At 40.8% G+C, this 20891-nt stretch overlaps 1 protein-coding gene across 1 annotated transcript; it reads left to right on the top strand.

Annotated features, from left to right (window-relative positions):
• Positions 1 to 2924: 2924 nt before the first annotated feature.
• On the top strand, positions 2925 to 11132 carry SNRNP27 (small nuclear ribonucleoprotein U4/U6.U5 subunit 27). Its single transcript, XM_024756362.1, has 6 exons — positions 2925 to 3037; positions 4041 to 4161; positions 5307 to 5419; positions 6226 to 6305; positions 9707 to 9771; positions 10723 to 11132. The coding sequence occupies exons 1-6, from the start codon at positions 3004 to 3006 to the stop codon at positions 10775 to 10777; spliced, it is 468 nt and encodes a 155-aa protein (XP_024612130.1). The 5' UTR covers positions 2925 to 3003; the 3' UTR covers positions 10778 to 11132.
• Positions 11133 to 20891: the final 9759 nt, after the last annotated feature.

The raw sequence follows: 20891 nt of genomic DNA, 5'->3' as shown, positions 1-20891 counted from the left end.
ATTACTGACTCAACAACATGCATCCATTTATAATGATCAAGTAGGATACTTTTGTAAAGGCTGGTGATTTTACATAAAATAGGACTAGAAGAGGTAAAACAAAGTTTAACCAAGGCTAAAAATAGTACATTTGCCGGAATCACAGATGGTTAATGTTGATTCTTATGTAAAGTACATACATACTTTACAGCTTGCCTTTACTGAAAAATTGCTGTCTGGTTGGGGAGGGAAGTTATAAGCAAGTGTGATTACAAGTGTTGACAGTACCCCAGCCCTACTCCACTCAAAACCCATTAAAATGGCCATTAGAATGAGAGAAACTCAGGTATTGAAAACAGGATTTTTCTTCCAGATACAGTGCTGGATAATCTGAGAGCGGGCAACTTGATCAGTAAATAAGGAAGCCCTAGCAGAATACAGTTTCTATCCCACATCTTAAAGGGGGAGGAGCCATTTAGAGACATACTACTTCTTTTCCTGCCTATGGTTAATCTCAGGGCTGTCCCTTTAGGAAACTTACTCCTTTGGTTTTTTTCTTTCTCTTCTGTACTTTGCTTTTTGTCCCTCTATACTCACACCAATATTTTAAACATGCTTAAGTTTCTCCCATCTTTGAAAACCCTTCTACATTTACCTGCACCCACTGCCATATTTTGCCCTGCATAAGCCAAACTTCTCAAGAGGGTTTTATGCAGGGAATTCCCTGGTTGTCCAGTGGTTAAGACTCCGCTTTCACTGCCTTTCACTGCCATGGACCTGGGTTCAATCCCTGGTGGCAGAGCTAAGGTCCCACAAGTCGTGTGGTGCAGCCAAAAATAAAACAAAAGGTTATACAAGTTCTCTCTCCACTGCAAAAGCTATTCACAACCCAACTCCACTAAAACTGAGTCAGCAAAGACTTTGTTGCTAAATCCTTTAGGTTAGATGTGGGGTTTTTTTTCCATTCCTTTTAACATTTAAAATTAACCGCTTTGTTCTTAAAAACAGCAGCCTTCTCTTAAAACATCTCTGACCTCACACTCAATGGGTTTTCCTTCTCTCTCTCTGGCTCCCCCTTAGTCTCATTTTGGGGTTCTTCCTCTAGCTGTCTCCAGGCCCTTTTCTCTCAGCCTCCCCGGGGTGGTTTCATGCACTCTCATGGCTTCAAATGAACATCTATGTTCTGACGATTCCTTTTTTTGGAATCAAAAAATCAGCCTAGATCTCTCTTCCAAGCTCCAGATAACACATCTAGTTGGCATCTCCTTTTGGATGTTCAGAATGGCACCTCAGATTAGTATGTCCAAGATCTGAACATATGGTCTTTACCCAAAACTTACATTATGTACCTTAGCAAATGATGCTACCATCTACCCAGTTGCACAAACCAGAAACCTGGATGTCATTGTTGAATCTAAAATTCTATCATTCTCTGCCTCCAAAAATCAAGTTTTTCCAGTTTTATCAATTACTTCTCAAATTCAGCCACTTTTCACCTTACCTACTGGTAACACTCTAGTACAGGCCACTGGAGTTTCCAATCTAGATTATTGTACCATCCTCCCTAGGTGTTCTCCCCCTGTAGTCAAGTCTCCAGGGACCCAAAGTGTTCTCTGAATAAACGCAAATGTGATTCCCTCTGGTCCTCAAAGCTCTTCAAAGGCTATTGCTTTTGCCTCAGGATAACTCTACCATAGCTTACAAGTTTTCTAGCCTTGTCTTTACATTTCACTCCTTGCTGCCTAGGTGGCTGCCATACTTCTTTAGTTCTCTACTTTTAGCCTGTCTGCTCCCTTGCCTCTTGCCCTGGCATATGCAGTCTCCTTTGCCCAGACAATCTCTTCCACCTGTCCACACCACAAAAATCACCCCATTTGACCTGGCTAATTTCTACTCATCCCTAAGGTCTCGTTTGGACATCATTTCCTCCTGGAAACTTTTCTTGAGAAGCTTTCCCCTCAAACCAGTTAGGTACCCACTTTATGTGCACTCATAATATCTTGTTCTGCCCCTCTCAATGCATCTTGACACTTTATCCCTCACTGGACTGCAAGCTACTCAAGAGCAGAGTTGTTTTTTTCATTGATTAAATCCTCTGGCACATAGGTGTGCAATAAACATTTGTGTGAATAATTGTATGAATCATGCCTTTATTTCTTTCATTTTCTGCTGTTTTGACATCTGGGGCCTTGCTGAGACTGCCCTTCCCAGGGCTAGCTAATTTCTAGAGATAGCAAAAGACTCCCCTTCTGAGTGTGCCTTTCATATGCAAACCAGCCAGGGGAAAGCCCGTTCTCTCCAACCACCTCCTTTATCAAGCTCACAAGCCAAGGCATTTTTCCTCTGCTATAATGACCCCAGGGCCAGGTAACAGCTCTGGACAGCCCCTAAATCCCAAGGCCCGCTGTAATTATTCAAACTAGTCAGTCTTAAACCTACTTAGCCTGCTTCCCAGCCTCTGCTATTCCCTCCCACAAAACTCAGTAAAAGCTCTCAACCATACTTTATTTCCCCTTTCCCCCTCTGCCTCCTGACCCACCCTAGTTCTTCCCCGGGTGGACTTAAAACTATTTGCGTATGCTGTGTTTACAGTTGGTTTGGTATGAAATATTTTATGCATGTGGACAAGACAGTCGGAAAGAAAAATGGAGGGGGGAGGAATGAGAACTGTGTTAGGGTGGTTTATATATGGCTTTTTCCAGACATTTCTATAATAACATCAGGCAACACATTTTAACGCCCACCGTGGACAAAGAAGATGGGGAAGCCACCTCGAACCGAGGGTTGAAAGAGCAGACAGGATAACTCTGCTCTCAACGAAAACTCCGGGCTCGGAAGAGGGGGTATCGGGCCGGGGCCGCGTGATTCTGCGCAAGCGCATCACCGCCCGCCTTCCTTAGAAGCCGGAACCCTGACGACTCGTTTCGACGCTTCCCAGGCTGCAGGGAAAGCTCAGTTCCCCGCCCTCCCGGAAGTTGTTGCACAGTCGTTTCCGGGGCGGTGTGAGGTTGGGGAGGACTCCGAATGGGTCGTAGCCGCAGCCGGTCCCCGCGAAGGGGTGAGTCCAGAAGCAGTTCTGAGGGTCTGGGGCTCGGTCGAAGACCCGTCCCCCATTTTGTTCCCAGTCCAAGGGCCGCGGAGAGGGGGGGACCTTTTCTCAGGAGGAGAAGAGAGGGGGTGGATGGGGAACGAAGGCCTGGGCCCTACACGTTTTAGCCCTCGGATTTGAAGGCAGTTTTTTCCCGAAGTTGGGGTTTCGCCGACCCTTTGTCACCCTCATACAGTAACTTTTGTTGTACTTGTGGCTGGGGAATGTAGAGTCAGGCCACGGTTCCCTTAATTTCTGGGTGACCGATTGCAAGTCATTCAGCCTTCCTGCGTCCGAGTTCCCGTAATTAGACATTGGGGGTAATATTGCTTACCTTTAAAAACTGAAGTGAGAATTGATGCCACACTGCGTAACACTCAGCATGTGATACCGCCAGGTTCTTAAATGCTCAGGGTTTCCTTCCCAGTTTATAGTAGGGAAATCGATGGTTAGGAGTTTGCGTGCAGGGAGCTCACCTCGTAAGCTCACCTCGTAATGTCTTCTGGCCCATGAAGTGGGCAGTGAGAGGTAGAGAAGCCAGGACTTGGATCGGGAGATGTCAGGTAGTTCCTCGATTCTGCCCCCTCGTTAGTTTTTATCACCTTCAGCTAATCAGGGTTGATCTTAAAAGTTAAATGAGCCCTCGAGCCACAAAGGGCTATTGAGCATTTAACATGTTCTCAATCGGAATTGAGAGCTGCTGTTGAAGTCGAATACACACCGGATTTCTTTGATTTAATGCGGAAAAAAGAAAGAATAAAGTGTCCATTTTTTTATAATGAACACATGTTGAAATGCTAATAGTTTGGATATATTGGGTTAAATCTATACTGTTAAAATTAATTTCATGCGTCTTTTTTACTTTTTTAATGTGACATCTAGAAATGGCGCGCATTATATTACTATTGGTCAGCGCAGCATCCAGTAGATGTTGGAGGTAATTTTCGGTTCTACAATTTTGTGTTTATATTAGAGCGTAGGCGGTCCCGGTCCACCTCCCGAGAGAGAGAACGCAGGCGCCGAGAAAGGTCCCGGTCCCGAGAGCGAGACCGGAGAAGAAGCCGCTCTCGATCCCCGCACAGAAGACGTTCCAGGTAAGTGCAGAAAATAACCAGAAGTTTTACCACAGCTTTGTAGTCGCTGCGCTTGACTCTGTTGTTATCACTTACAAAGGCACTTATGATTTCATGAAATGAGGGGAACTTTATCCCACTTTATTCTAAACCTAACATTCCCATTGATAAAATGGGGTTGATAACATTCCACATAGTAGAGTTGCCTTGAGGAGTAAATGAGAAATAATACATGAAAAGCACTTAGCAAGAGTAAGAAATAAGTGTTTTGTATTTTTGTCTTGCTTTTTTATTTACTTTTGGTGATAATAATTTATTCAAGTATATAATCAAGAATGTGAGGGCTTCTTGAGAGTCCGCCTGCCGATGCAGGGGACACAGGCTCGTGCCACGGTCCGGGAAGATCCCACATGCCGCAGAGCGGCTGGGCCCGTGGGCCATGGCTGCTGAGCCTGCGCGTCCGGAGCCTGTGGTCCGCAACGGGAGAGGCCAGAACAGTGAGAGACCCGCGTACCGCAAAAAAACAAAAAAAACCAGAATGTGAGATCTTGGAAGAATCTTAGAAGTGGACTCTGATTCTTTTTTTTTTCTTTTAAATAAATTTATATATTTATTTTTGGACGCGTTTGGTCTTTGTTGCTGCATGTAGGCTTCTTATTGTGATGGCCTCTCTTGTTGCGGAGCACTGGCTCTAGGCACGCAGGTGTCAGTAGTTGTGGCTCACAGACTCTAGAGCACAGGCTCAGTAGTTGTGGCGCACCGGCTTAGTTGCTCCATGGCATGTGGGATCTTCCTGGCCCAGGGATCGATCCCGTGTTCCCTGCATTGGCAGGCGGATTCTTAACCAATGTGCCGCCAGGGAAGTCCTTGGACTCTGATTCTTAATAAGCATCAGACACGTTTGTTTTGTTGCTTTTTTCTGCCTTACAGAAAATTTTTTTGGCCCTAGCTACACTGAGTGTAACTGATGATTAAACAATAATTTTTTGCTAACAGTCAGGGCCTAGGCAGAACCTTCTTCCTCATTCTGCTTTGGGGAACAAATTCCTGGTGCTCTAGAGCCTGGCTTTTGTTCAGCCTTTACTTTGTAGGCACTCATGTATATCTGTGCTCATCAGCACAAGTAGCCAGGTATGTCTCTGACATTTTTACTTATTAAATTTTAGATCCCCAAGACGACATAGATCCACATCTCCTTCCCCTTCTCGACTAAAAGAAAGAAGAGATGAGGAGAAGAAAGAAACAAAAGAAACAAAGAGCAAAGAACGTCAGATAACTGGTAATGTTATTAGATAAATAACTGTAGGAAAAGTACAGCCATGTTTAGATAACTACAGTTATGAAATTATAAAAGTATAATTTTTGAACATTTAACTATTAAGTTTTTAATAGTGTTCATTGCATGTAGTTTTGAGATGTTGTTTTAGTTGTACCTTAGTTGCTGGTTATCTGGTGCTCTAGATACAAGGACAGTTAAAAACATGAGAATATTATATTTTGGAAGTATCGTCAAAACTAGTGTTCTGTCTGATATTAAAGGTGGTCCTTCCTAAAGGCTCCAAGCATGTCCTTTTAAAAACACTTATTTATTTATTTTTTGCTGCGTTGGGTCTTCGTTGCTGAGTGGGGGCCACCCTTCATTGCAGTGCGTGGGCTTCTCATTATGGTGGCCTTTCTTTTTGCGGAGCACGGGCTCCAGGCACATGGGCTTCAGTAGTTGTGGCTCGCGGGCTCTAGAGTGCCGGCTCAGCAGTTGTGGTGCACGGGCTTAGTTGCTCTGCGGCATGTAGGATCCTCCTGGACCAGGGATCAAACCTGTGTCCCCTGCATTGGCAGGCAGATTCCTATCCCCTGTGCCACCAGGGAAGCCCCCAAGCATGTCCTTTTAAGCAGTCTCTTACGATGGAGGATGGAGAGCGCAATCCTTCCTTGCCCCTTAAGTTATATGCTATCCAAATTGAGGAATTTCTATCATTAAACTCAAGTCTTTAGCTAATTGTTTAGTGTATTCTCTGCTGGTAAGCCACCTCTTTTTTTATATGTATACACTGATAGAGTTTAAAATTTTGTCACTTATTTTTGTAGAGGAAGACTTGGAGGGCAAAACAGAGGAAGAAATAGAAATGATGAAGTTAATGGGATTTGCCTCCTTTGACTCCACAAAAGTAAGTAAAACATGTAGCCAGTTAAGTATTCTTATTTGAATTGATCTGTCCCATTTTTCCATATTCTTTTACTATCACTTGTAATTTCTTTCATTGATACAAGTTTTTTGTTAGAAGACAGTAACTATCTGTGTGAAGGGATTTGAAAGCAAAGAGAAGGAAGTGGTGAGCTGCCATTGGAATTCAGGGAGTATTTGCCTGGGATATTTGAGTTAGATCTTAAAGGGCCAGTAGAGGTGATCAGACAAAGAAGAGGAGGACGATGATTTGAAGCAGGGGGAAAAGCTCATGACAATGCCATGTAGGCATTAAAGAGCATAGAGTATTGTGGGAATTTCAAATTCAGTGACTAGTGAAAGCATGTTGGTGGGCTGGTGGCTACGAATGAGGCTAGAAATAGAGGTGGGAGGCAAATCGCAGAAGGCTTGTGATATCCTTAGCCATGCTGAGGAACTTAGAGTTGATTCTTTAGGTGATGAGAGGAAGCAGTGGTTTTTAAGCAAGGGAGCAACATATGTGTGTTTTAGAATGATGATCTGGGGCTTCATGGAGGACAAATGGGAGGCTGAGAGAACTGCCGTCGTGCAGTGAAAGATGATGAAGGCCTGAACTGAGAAGAGGGGCTGGAATATGGAGAACCATTCAGGAACCAGAGTTAGTGGTGGTGGGATGGAGGTGAGTAGTCAGTGATGACTCTGAAGTGTCAGGCTGATAGGGTTAACCAAAGAAAGGATTATAGGAAGGGGAAATGCTATGAAACAGAACGACGCGCAACTGCCAGATAAAGATGGCATTGCGTAGTTGCATGCATATCTCATAGCTCAGAAGAGGGGTTGACAGGAGTTTGAATGCTCTCTAGCCCTGACCATAATCCTGGAGAGAATAAGGAAGTAGGGGAGGCAAAAGCGGGAGGGATTGTGGAGTGGGAGATGAAGAGAGGGAGGTGGGAGAGAGATAGGGAGATAGGGAAGTACGGCAAAGGGGAGATGGAGGGAGAGAGGAAATTGAATGAAGAGAGAAGGGAGGATAGAGAGAGGAAGCTAGTAAGGATAGGCAGGGAGAGTGTGTGTGGAGAGAGAGAAAATATATTTTTAAAACTTTCTTTTATAGAATTTTAAGTCCTTTTAATTTTGCAAATTGAAGTTGAAATTTTTGAGGAGAGTTGTCAAAAATAATCCGCTTCCCCTAATCTTGTGTTCCATTGAGTTGTGAATGGAGTGGGGTAATCTCAGGTGCTATAAGAGTTTCTTTCTAACCGATGTGATTATGTGGGGCTCCCATGTATGTTTTTAAATGACAGTGTATGACCTAAGAGGAGTACCAGAGGCATGACTGTTATGAGGTGAGAAAATTAAGAATGCGCTCTTGTTCCCACAAATGGTTATGTGAACCCCATTTTAGAATTTAATGCAGTTTATGTCTCAGGTTTTTTTCTTGAATGTACCAAATCCTTATTTGTTATTCAAAAGAACATTTTATGAGTGAACTGGTTTATTAATACATATATTGGGTAAATATATGGATAAAAATATCTCCAAAATGAGACAACTAAATTTTATTGTTTTTAGAATAGTGAAGGACCTTCACTATTAGAATTCTTTTCTCTTTTGGTTTTACTGTTGCCAGATACTATGTTTGAAATTCCTGAGAATCAGATGTAGAGATGGAGCCACTACTTTTAAATGTAGTCTTTTAAATGTTTGTGTATAAAGGAGAAATTAAGTGAGAATTTATAGATCCATAAAAATTATGGAGTACCACAAGAACAAATGATGTCAGTTGTTTTTTTAATGACATCTACAAGGATGTTAATTTAATTCATATGCAGTTGGCTTCATGACTATCAGTTACAAAGTCTCTCAGCTCATTTGTATTTTTCAGTAATGTGTATCTTGTGATATTTCATCATTAATCTATGGTGGAACCTCTTCATATGCCAACGTAGTCACTTATTTTCCCTTCCATTTTAGCATTCTAGAAAGTTTCAAAGTTTGGCTATGCTTATTAATGGATAATTTTCTATTCCAGCATGTAAATGAGAGGAGAGCTAATAATATACAACTCTGCAAATAGTTTTCAAAAATCAGAAAGCCTTTAGTAATTGAACTTAGTAAAAAGGTTAACATCATTTACTTTTTTTTCCAAGTCATGCCTACCTCCTATTCTTGGGAGGTTAAAATAATACACCTTAAGTAATTTACTCAGTATTCCCCCGGCCCCCAAAATGCAGTGAAAACAGGAATAGAAAAGGAAGACCAAATATACTTGTTTTAGCTCAACTTCAAATATATACCTCACCTGTGCATGCCAGTGGATAGGAATCATTTTTTTTGGCCTAACACAGATATCTAATAAGTATGCTAAACAGGGTACACGCCCATGTGTAATAATAGGGGAGGGAGGTTATGTGTGTGTTCCTGCACATGCACTCATGGTGGCATTAACTGGCAGTGTTCATACATTTAACAGTCATTTTCTGAGTACCTGCAAGTGCAGTAGCCTAGGATGTGACAGTTGCAAAGGTCACTCACAGCCATATCCCTCCATCAAGCTCCATATGAGCTTGCAGTCTGATGGGAAATAACATCATGTATATGATGTTATACATCATGATCATGCAGAGTAGAAAATGCAGGGTATTGTGAGGAAAGCACAGTTAACATTCTATGGGAGTTAGAGAAGAGGGTGCTTCCTGGCAGCTGGATCATTTGAATTGGGCCTTGAAGGATGCATAAGAACCAGATGGTTGAAGATTGGATGGGGGTCAGGAAGACAATTCAGGCATGAGGAACAGAAAGGGGAACAGGCTGAATCAAAAGACCCATAAAGGAATTACTGGAAAAAAAAAAGTCCGAGATACAAGTGATACAACATTAGCATCTGTTATTCTGATTCTTGATTTAAAAATCAAAACTTCAAGGCCTATGTAAGAAATGGGATTTAGATATGAATGGTGACTGATTTGAGAATGCCATCAGTTAAGGTCATAAGTTAAATTTTTGTGAATGGATTTTTCTAGAGAAAATATCCATAACTTGTATTTGGTTTTGAAGAATTCTTTGACCAGAAAAGGTGAGGCTCTGCTACCCAATTTCCCTGTATGTCTTGCATATAATACATATACCATGAGTGTTTGTTGGTTTGAATATTGGTTTATTTGCTTAAGTGTGACTATAAAAAATGTGAACAGAGAGTTATAACGCTTGGGAGATCATGGGATATCATCAGGATCTGAAAATTCTTTCACTCATTGGACTATCTCATGCTTAAATGAATCTTGCCATTTAAGAGGGTCTGTGGGATGCAGCTCTTTGATCAAGGCATATAATATGTTCTTTCTCTGGTGTGTTGTTTGCTCGTTTGTGTGTGTGTTTTGTTTTTTGTTTCTTGCTTTTCTCCAGGGGAAAAAGGTGGATGGCTCTGTAAATGCCTATGCCATAAATGTGTCTCAGAAGAGGAAGTATAGGTATGCATAGCTGCCATTATTATGTTTGAACTAATATAAATTATATGCTTGGGAAAGAATTTTTTATGGGATAATGATGTTTGTAGGAAATGTAGCAGTTTTCCAAACAGTCCCTTACTTTAATAGTTTCCATATTGTCCCTTGTTTTAATCTTCCTTGTTTATATTCTTGTATGTTAAAATAGTTTCCCATTTACATGTGAACTAGTAACTATTATAAAGAAGGTAGTTGGCTTAAATATTTTAGGGCTCTAAGTAGTTCTTTCTTCAAAATAACATAGTCTTTAATTTCATTATAATTATAGGTTTTAAAATAGATTCCTCTTGAATTATTTACCTAACTTGATTGTATAAGGATTTCAACTGTAAATATCCTTCTGTTAAATATAGGTATATTTTATTAATACCACAGAACAAACCAATCCATACTTGAAATCTCACTGAATGAATGGAAAAGTCAAGACATCTTAAAACATTGCCTTTCTGTCTACATTTATCACTGATAAAAGACTAATATTCCAATTAATTTAGAATATGGATAGTGTGATCTGAGACTGCTGTGAGTTAAAGTACCAGCATCATCAACAGTCCATTGTAAAGTTACCTTCAATTAAGGTCTTATGGGGAGAACTAGTACAGTGTGAAATCAGATTTGCTTGATGGGTATGTATTTAGAAACTCTTCTCTATTTCCTTAAACTAGCTAGGTGTTTAGTGTTACCTAAAATAAATATGGATTTTCAGTTGATTTTTTTAAAGTCTGTAGAATCTTCCCAAATAATATTGGAAGTATATTTCCATACCTCTATTTGGATTTTAACTTTGAATACTTCTTGCCCTAGACTCTGCCATTTTAAAAATGGTTTATAGGTTTAATTTCTGAAGCAAGTGATTAGTTCTTTTATAAGACGAATCCAGAATTTTTTTAATGACAATACATTTTCTCATCATAGGCAGTACATGAATCGAAAAGGTGGATTCAACAGACCTTTGGATTTCATTGCATGAGAATTGAAATATTGAAGAATGACTTTTTTCCCCTCATCTTGATGAGAACAGTGGATTTTGTGTTTTGTATTTAATATGCGTCAGAAACAGGATCACAGTCCCTCCTCCTCGTAAAGTAAGAAAATTTTATTTATGATGTGTGTAGTTCACTTACCCTGCCTCAAAAAAAGGTTAAATATTACATTTTTTTCCTTTAGGAAATTTCATTTGGGGCAACCATCAACCCCATTTTTTTTTCCTTATTCCTATGGAAACTGTATATGTCTTCTTCTTGAATGCTCTTTATGACTTTTTAAAACACATAAGAGTAATTTGGAAGTAAGTTTCTCAAATAAAGCAATATTTTTACCCTTTAGTATTTGATACTTTTATTACTAGGTAAAAGAATCTCCCTACACGTTTTCTTTTTTCATACATAGATTTAAATATCATGATTCTTTATAGTTTAAAAATTAGAAGAATGAAAAAGTATAACTGGATTTTTGTATCTTCTGTGTTTTTTGCCCCCCAAATACCATTTTTCCCCAATAGAAAAGCAATACATGCTTATTATTTTAAAAATTTAAAAAAGCTTGGAAGAAATCAGAAAGTAGGGGGAAAAAGCCAAAAATCAGCCAATAATCTACCACCAGAATATTAATATTTTGGTATATGTGTTTCCAGGCTCCTATGGGTATGTATTTCTTGCCCCTACCCAAAGAGATCAGAATGTTTATGCCGCTCTCTTTTACTAATCCTTATACTCCCGTGTACTGTGAACTTTTTATTTTGGCTGCATTGGGTTTTTGTTGCTGCACTTGGGCTATCTCTGGTTGCGGCGAGCTGGGGCTACTCTCTGTTGCAGTACGCGGGCTTCTTATTGCGGTGGCTTCTCTTGTTGCAGAGCATGGGCTGTAGGCGCGCAGGCTTCAGTAGTCGTGGCTTGCGGGCTCTAGAGCGCAGGCTCAGTAGTTGTGGTGCACGGGCTTAGCTGCTCCGCGGCATGTGGAATCTTCCCAGACCAGGGCTCAAACCCGTGTCCCCTGCATTGGCAGGCGGGTTCTTAACCACTGCGCCACCAGGGAAGCCCATACTGTGAACATTTTTTAAAATGCTCTTATAAATTCTTTGAAAACTTACCTTTTAATAGCTAGTTGGTTGTAGTGATACCATAATTTATTAATTAATCCTTTATTGGTGGACATTGCCTTCCCTCCCATGATTTGCTGTTAGAATTAAAGCTGTGAGTAGATTATTTAGGGGTTAAAAAAAAAAACAAAATACAACACCAGGACATCCCCAGCAGTCCAGTGGTTAAGACCCTGCCTTCCAATGCAGGAGGCGCAGGTTGCATCCCTAGTCGGGGAACTAAGATCCCACATGCCCATGCCATGCATTGTGGCCAAAAAAACACCAAACCAAAACAAAACACAACACCTGTGAGTAGTATCCCTGTTACACATATCTTTTTGTACTTGTTGCCTTATTTCCTCGTGTTTCATTCTTGCAGGTGGCATTGCTGGGTGAGATAAAGGGTGCATGTTTTACCCTTTGTGTACATGTTTTAAGGCTTTTTTTTTAATATTTATTTTTATATTTTGGCTGCATCTGGTCTTATTTGTGGCACGCAGGATCTTTCGTTGCAGTGCACAGGCTGGTCTCTAGTTTTGGTGCGTGGGCTTATCTCTAGTTGTGGCGCGTGGGCTTCTCTCTAGTTGTGGCTCACCGGCTCCAGAGCATGTGGGCTCTGTAGTTGTGGCGTGCAGACTTAGTTGCCCCGCGGCCCTCACCAGTGAAGTATGAGCATTTCCATTTCATATACATGTACCAGTATTGAGTGTAGTTTTTTCTTAAGTTTCCACTCTGAAGGTTAAAATAATGGCATTTGGTTTTGTTTAATTTCTAAGGAAGGTGAACATTTTAAGAATGTGTTAGCCATGTATATTTCTTTTGTTTAATACTAATTCCAGACCTTGGCTCCATTTGTCTTTTGACAAGCTTTTCTTTTTCTTATTTGAAGGAAGCTCTTTTTATATTGGAGATAGTGACTATTACCTATTCTGTTTCTATCTCAGTGATATTTGAGGCTTTGTGGCTAGATTTTAAATTTTGTGTTGTATTTTTTTGAGTAAGTAATATAAACACATGGAACACAATTTAGACAGCACAAAGGGTATATAGTGATGAGGTAATTGTGTATCCTTTCAGAGATATTCCATGTATACACAAGCATATAATATATATGTATATTATTACTCAAATTTGAGCAAACTCTACACACTATTTTGCACCTGTTGGTTTTTCATTTACTACTACATCTTAAGATTGTTTCTTATATTGCCCCTTATTTTTTAAGGGCAGCAATTATAGTTCGTTGTAGGATGGACTATAATTGGACATTCAAGTTGTTTCTTATCTTTTGGTATTAAAAAAATAATAATGTGGGGACTTCCCTGGTGGCACAGTGGTTAAGAGTCTGCCTGCCAGTGCAGGGGACATGGGTTCGAGCCCTGGTCCTGGAGGATCCCACATGCCACAGAGCAACTAAGCCCGTGCACCACAACTACTGTGCCTGCGCTCTAGAGCCCATGAGCCACAACTACTGAGCCTGCATGCCACAACTACTGAAACCTGTGTGCCTAGAGCCTGTGCTCCACGCCAAGAGAAGCCACCACAATGAGAAGCCCGCGCACCTCAACAAAGACCCTATGCAGACAAAAATAAACGAATAAATAAATTTATTTTTTTAATGATGTAATTACTATTCTTATATGTCCATGATTTTACAAGTGTCTAGCTGGATTTTAAATCCATACTGCATCTGAAATTTGACCACCTATTGTAGGTCTCTAAAAGCTTTCCTGGCAAATGAGTTCCCTGTAAAGAAAATAATAGTAGTATGACTGCATTGCATAATACAGTGTACACACTGGTTCATTTAATCCTTATCAGATAGAGCAGGTACTATTATCTCCATTCCCAGATGAGAAACCTGAGGCTATTCAGACCTAGAGGCAGAAATGATTAATGTTTACACTACCTACTGGCTTCAGTACTTAAATATTTAAATGTGCTGCATCAGCTGCACAGCTTGTAGTACCCATTGCACAAGTGTCACTACCCCGAGCAGGTGGATTATTCTGCTTAGACTTTTTGCCAGGTAAGCTAAATAGATTCTCATACCCCCACCCTCCAAAATACTGTCTATCTGTAAATTATCTATGACAAGGACTTTCTGACCACATTTTTGCACATCTAAAGAAATGAGACCCAATTGTCTTATTGGGAAGCTAAAACTTCTGGGATGAAATAATATGCCCCAAATCAGATGATAGGTTTTTGGGTTGTCATGTTAGTGTGGTTTTAGTAGAGATTTGACTTGAGATCCTCAAGGCAGCATACTTTGTAAAGAAATAATCTGAGAATACCCGGTAGGTCAATAGGTTCACTCTCCCTAAGCTAACACCAAAGAAATGGAACAGGAGGAAATCTTTAAAGATCCAGAGATAAGACACCTCTGATCTTAATAGATGTCTTGGTTTGAAGGAACTTTTATCCATCAGATCATCTGATTCTGTAAGAATAAGAAAAATGGAGCATCCTTTTCTTCCTCTAACAGGCTACTGCCTCTCGGAAGACATAAGTTTTGCCAAATCTTCTAAGTATCTAAATGCTAAGAGTGTTCCAGGGCCCAATCCATGGACTCTCCAGTCTCCCTCTGGTGAGTCGTCCATCCACATAGCTTCAAACGTCTTCTGCCATGGCTCTCAAATTTATATTTCTAGCCTGACAATTTTACTGAATTCCAGGCTTGTATATGCACTTGGATTATTAGGCAGCTCAAATTTAAGATGAATTGAATTCTCATTTCCCTGCCCAGTCTTCTTCTCTGAGGCTTCCCCATCTCAGCAAGTGGCCTCTCCATTTACACCTTTGCTCAGAGCAAAATCCTTAGGGGGTCATCCTTGACTCCGCTGTTTTTCCTGTGCCCCACATCTGATTCATTAGAAATCCTTTTGGCTCTAACATCAGAGTGTATTTTGAATCCAAACACTATTTTCCCCAGATTTACTGTGATATAATTGACACACAATTTTAAGATATTGAAAGTGTATGTTGTGATTTGATGTACACTGAATCCGACTACTATTCACCATCTGTGCTAACAGAAGCCATCTCTCTTGCCTGGACTATTAAACAGTAACCCCCTAATAGGTTTCCTTCCCTCTTCAGCCTCAGTTTATTCTCCACCTAGCAGCAGAGTGAACCTTTTAAAATGTACATCTGGTCACATTGCTTCTGGCTCTGGTGGTTTTCTATCATTTAGAGTGAAGACCAGTCCTTACTGTGCTCTACACATCTGTATAGTTTGGAACCTGGCTTCCTGCAGCCTCACCCTTGCTATTGCACTCAGCCACGCTGCTAGCCTCCTTGCTGTTCCTTGAGAACAGGTATGCATCTACCTGAAGAGTCTTCCAACTTGCTTTTCTTCCCGGAATGTTCCTACTCCCCCTCCCCCACCTCTCAGATTTACATGGTTAGTAGATTTACGTGGTTATGTTGTTCAGGTCACTGCTCAAAATAAGTTCATTCCTAACCACTTTGTCCAAAATAGTAGCTTCCCCTTCCCTCTCTATCCCTTTACCCTGTTTTACTCTTTTTATTTAGCGTTTTAAAAATTGAGATAAAATTCACCCTTTAAAAGTATTTCATTTCAGGGAATTCCCTGACGGTCCAGTGATTAGGACTCCGTGCTTCCACTGCAGGGGGCATGGGTTCAATCCCTGGTCAAGGAACTAAGATCCTGCAAGCGGCATGTGGCACAGCCAAAAATAGATAGATAAATAAAGTACACCATTTCAGTGGCTTTAGTATATTTACAGAGTTAAGTATTTATTACCACTATCTAATTCTAAAATATTTTTATCATCCTAAAAAGAAACCCCATACTCATTAAAGTCACTCCTCATCCCTCCCTATCCACCTCTACCCTCCACCCCAGAAACCACGAAATGTACTTTTCTGTCTCTAAAGGTGTGACTATTCTGGATGTTTTCATTTAAATGGATATTTCAAATGGATGGAATCACAAAATACGTGACCTTTTGTGTCTAGCACCTCTTGTGCTGCTTTTACATAGCATAATGTTTTCAAGGTTCATTTAAGTTGTAGCATATATCAGTACTTCATCCCTTTTTATGGCTTATAATATTCTGTTCTGGGGATATACCATATTTTTTAAAAAATTATTTTATTTATTTTGGCTGCATTGGGTCTTCATTGCTGCGTGCGGGCTTTCTCTAGTTGTGGAGAGCGGGTGCTACTCTTTGTTGTGGTACACCGGCTTCTCATTGCGGTGGCTCCTCTTGTTGCAGAGCACGGGCTCTAGGTGCGCCGGCTCCGTAGTTGTGGCACGCGCGCTCTAGAGCGCAGGCTCAGTAGTTGTGGCGCATGGGCTTAGTTGCTCCGTGGCATGTGGGATCTTCCCGGACCAGGGCTCGAACCCGTGACCCCTACATTGGCAGGCGGATTCTTAACCACTGCGCCACAGGGAAGTCCCCACATTTTTATTTATAAGTCATCAGTTGATGGGCATTTGGGTTGTTCCACTTCTTGGCTATTACGAATAGTGCCACTATGAACATTCACATACAAGTTTTTGTATGAACATATGTTTTCAACTCTCTTGGGTATATAACTAGGAGAGGCACTACTGGGTCATACAGTAACTCTGTGTTTAACTTTTTGAGGCACTGTCAAAACTGTTCTCCAAAGCAACGGCATTATTTTACATTCCCACCAGCAATGTATGAGGGTTCCAGTTTCTCCACATGCTCTGCAAAGTTTCCTTTTCCTTATAGCTTATCACGGCCTGACACACTCTATATTCACCTGTTACAGTCTGGTTCTTCCACTAGGCTTTGAACTTTCAGGAGTAGCGCTTCTGTCTTGTTTGCTGCTGTAGCCCTGGCACCACACAGTGCCTGGCACACAGTAAAGCACTCAATAAATATCTGTTGAATTCATGAATATAGTTCAGTAAACTTTTTTCACTTAACCACTTCCCTTGGTGTTTTTTTTAAATTAATTTTTATTGGAGTATAGTTGATTTACAATGTTGTGTTAGTTTCTGCTGTACCGATACAGCAAAGTGAATCAGTTATACATATACAAATATCCACTCTTAGATTCTGTTCCCATATAGGTCATTACAGAGTACTGAGTAGAGTTCCCTGGGCTATACAATAGGTTCTTATTATCTGTTTTATATATAGTAGTATGTATATGTCAATCCCAATCTCCCAGTTTATCCCTCCCCCTTTCCCCCTTGGTAACCGTAAGTGTGTTTTCTACATCTGTGACTCTATTTCTGTTTTATAAATAGGTTCATTTGATTCCACATATAAGCGATACCATATGATATTTGTCTTTCTCTGTCTGACTTACTTCACTCCACTTCCCTTGGTTTCTAAGTTAACCTTTAGTTCCCCAACTCATAAATGAATACATTTTTCCCATAAAAATTTTAAAACATTATGACAGCTAAATCTGTTTTGCACAGCCCTGGTTCACTGTGAATCCTTTGTGGTGTTTACTTCCAGATCTTATGCATGTATGTATGTAACAGAGTTAGTGTTGGAAATGAGGAAAATACACAGTATGACCTTCTTTTTTTTTTTTTAACACAAATAATATGCTTTAGGATCATTTTACAACTTATTTACTCAGCATTGCCTTGGGGATGTTTCCATGCCAACGTATGTACCTCTACCTTTTTTTTTTAACTGCTACATAGTGTTCAGTGTAATGTATGTACCCCTGTCTAGCCATTGCTCTATTTTTAAAGTAGCAAATATTTGTGGAATAACTAACTTTTGCAAAGCAGTGTTTTTAAATTTTAATTTTCTGATATTGGGTATCATGATATTTGAGTGTCCAAAGTAGCCACAAAGAAAGGGACTGATATTAAAGCAGAAAATTACAGTTCTGATTTTTACACTTAGAAGAATAAAATCAGTTCCTCAAAAACTTATAAAACAGAATTCATTGTAATGTCATAGTGGTTAACTATGTCAAACTCAGTTATAAATAGTGTTTTTTAATTCAGCAGTTTTGGAACTTTTTAGACAGTTATATCAACAGTTGTCTTCCCTGCCACTCTGAGGTACTCACTGAAAAGCACCTCTCTGGCAGAGCTCCTGTTGCATTTAATGAACCTTCCCCTCAGCACCGGCATTTACATACTGTCCTATACCCACCTGGATTATAAACCCCTCAGAGGAAGGAAACTGGGGCTTTCTAAAATATGTAGTAAAGATTATCTGACAAGTATAATCTTTTGTGGTTCCCATTTTCAATATTTTCTTTTACTCCCCAGTTCTATTAGTTTAGCTTGATGTCTGATCAAAGATATAAACCATTGTCAGCCTACGTTTATCTTATTACAGATAGCTTTTTATTTAAAATTCTGGTCATAAAATTCAGGTTCAAACATTCTGGAATTTCGAATTCTTATTTTGGGGGTTGTGCCTATCTGTCAGTGCTTATGTAATGCCTTTGAAGTGCTAGATGCTGGGAGTCACCACTTGTACTTTGTTTTAGGATTTCGTTTCTTTTTTCAAAATCTGTACTTTCAGATTATCTTATTTAACTGGTCATTGTAATGTATTTGTGTAAAATAATTTCCAGAAAAACAAGAAAAAACCCTTTGTTTTATACTTACTGCTTGATGTCCAGTAGATGGCACCAAATGCCCTTTGGAGTTCTTCATGATACTAATTCCTGGTTGGTATTGCTGGTTTACTGATCTTGTCTTCCACCACTGCCAAGGAACAGAAAGGGGTCCATTCTTTAGTCTAATTCTCTGATTGTTATATAACTTAGTATTTTTGTTTGGAGTTTAAGATAGACCTGTTGGTGTTTAAATGGTTCCTTGCCATATCTCAGATTTCAAACTTTTTTCCTTTTTTAATTTTGTATAAGTGTGATTTTCAGTCAGGGCAATTCTAGGGGAAGGATCATGACTTTGAAATAAGACTGGGTTTAAAAAAAAGAGTTGAGGGTAAGGGAAAGAGTAAAGAGATTCTGAGTGTTCATAATAAAATCAAAGAGAAAATATAGAAGTATACAAAATCCAAAATTAAGGTAATGAAATCAAAGTGTTTTTACTGTCAGTTTGGGCACTTTAGAATTGTATTCATTTCACTATGATTTTCAAATTTGTTTTACAGATAACTTGCAGTTAAAACATACTCTTTAAAACTTATATCCCCATTCTTCTAGCTTTTTTGTGCTTTCTTGAAAACCTTTATCTTCAGTGGTAAAGGTGAATATTTATTAGTTTTCATAAAGAATCACCTTTTAGGTCCAATTAACCATTAAAACCAGAAAATATGTGTTCTGTATGTCAGGCCAGGTTTACTGCATTTATTCTACGTATTAATTCTGTTGAGTTTATTTAATTTTAATGGATTTGTCAACCATTAAAAAGGACACATTTAAAAACTTACCATCGTAATGTGTTTCTTTCTTTTTCCCCAGTGTTTGAGTGTCATTGTTTGTGACTCATATGGAAATCCGTCTCTCAGTTGTCTTGTATTTAGAACAGCTACCAACTGGAGCATTGACACCATGGGCTCTGAGTGAAACAGATCTAGGTTCAGTTTCCATTTCTGGCTGAATGGATGTCTAGGAAAGTCATTTAGCTTCTTGGGCATCAGTTTCCTCATGTGCAAAATGTAGATAATTAACCTATCTAATGGGGTTATATTGAGGATTAGCAATAATGTAGGTAAGTTACCTGACAGGCTATTGTTTTCACATATTGGCAACAATAAACTTTTCTAAAAAGCTTTGTTAAATATGTTCATGCTTTACTCATTTCTATATTCAGGACTCTCAATTTACGAAGAGTTTTATTTCCGTTTCTTAAAATGAAGATGTCAGTGTATTAACAGAGTAACTTGGGTCTTGAGATAGCTTAGGGAACAATTCCTAAAGTTTTTAGTTCTATGTACATTTATATTGGTACCACACAAACACCATTCATAGCCGTCTTGAAAAAGAAGGATTCTTTTTGAGTGTTCTCCTCTAGAATTAAAAGGGAAGGAAAGACCCCGAAAGAGATTTATGTCAAAGAATCTCAGAATTCAACGCCAATCTGTAGGTACAGGAAGTTTCTGAGCTTTTAAAACCCAGCCGCGTGAGGGAGTAATTAGCCAGCACTTGGGGCGGGGGTAGTGCCTAGTGCCTTTGGAGAGCTCAGCTCTGTATACAGCCTCCCTACTCCAGCGCTTTCTGAGGAGAGAAAAAAACGCTGGGCGGCGAACACTGGACAGGAGACGGGCTTTTCCCCCGAGCCCCTCAGCCACGTGGCGCTCGGCGGAGCCCCAGGCCCACCGCCCTACCGTCGGGCTGTCTGCCGCTCTCCCTTCGGAGAGATTTCGCGGCTGGGCCCTCGACCTCGGGAAGCCTGTAACCTCCGGCTCTAGGCCGGCAGGCCCAGGGATCCAGCCCCGAACCCGAGCGGGGCAGAGCGCCCAGGTGACGCGCGGTGCCAGCTTCCACTCGAGGGACGCCCAGCAGGTCCCCGGAACTTTTCCCCAGAGACAGGTCCCGGCAACAGGTCCGAGGTGGGGTCGGGTGGGGCCGAGCCCGGCGGCAGCCGGTGAATCACCGCCGGTCGGCGCCCGGGTCAGCCCTGACGGCCCCTGCCACATCCCGCGAGGAGTAGCCGGGCCGCTGACCACCAGCCATTCAGGGCTCGCTGGCCTGGGGAAAGGTGACGTCATCGTAGCTGGGCGGTGTAGGAAGGTTCCACCAATAGGAGACAGGCAGAGTGGCTTGCTTTCTGTAGCTCTTGGCCAATACTAACAAAGCAAAAGGGGGCCCGGTTGTCGGTATAGAACCAATGGAAAACAGGGAAAGAGCACGAGGCGGAGTTGCGAATCCTATCACCAATTGGAAAGAGAGGGTGGAGCCCGGCCCTTATCAAGCGTGACCAACCAGCGAGAGGAGCGGACCCTGAGGGGCGGGGCTGTGATGCCTTCCCCCAATCGGACAGCGCCAGAGGCGGGGCATTCTTTGGGGTGCCCAATGAGGAACGCAGCCGAAGCGGGCCTGTCAAGAGAAGGGG

The sequence above is a fragment of the Neophocaena asiaeorientalis genome, unplaced genomic scaffold, assembly GCF_003031525.2.
Source record: "Neophocaena asiaeorientalis asiaeorientalis breed wild unplaced genomic scaffold, Neophocaena_asiaeorientalis_V1.1 scaffold303, whole genome shotgun sequence".
Lineage (NCBI taxonomy): Eukaryota > Metazoa > Chordata > Mammalia > Artiodactyla > Phocoenidae > Neophocaena > Neophocaena asiaeorientalis.
The sequence above is the reverse complement of the archived record's forward strand: the minus strand, read 5'-3'. Positions and strand labels throughout refer to the sequence as shown.

What these genes read in the sequence shown, in the direction of transcription:
- SNRNP27 (XM_024756362.1), top strand. Translation starts at nt 3,004, where the DNA reads ATGGGTCGTAGCCGCAGCCGGTCCCCGCGAAGGG. An exon ending in CAAAGAACGTCAGATAACTG is followed by an intron (nt 5,420 to 6,225) that starts GTAATGTTATTA and finishes TTATTTTTGTAG; the next exon opens with AGGAAGACTTGGAGGGCAAA. An exon ending in TCTCAGAAGAGGAAGTATAG is followed by an intron (nt 9,772 to 10,722) that starts GTATGCATAGCT and finishes TTCTCATCATAG; the next exon opens with GCAGTACATGAATCGAAAAG.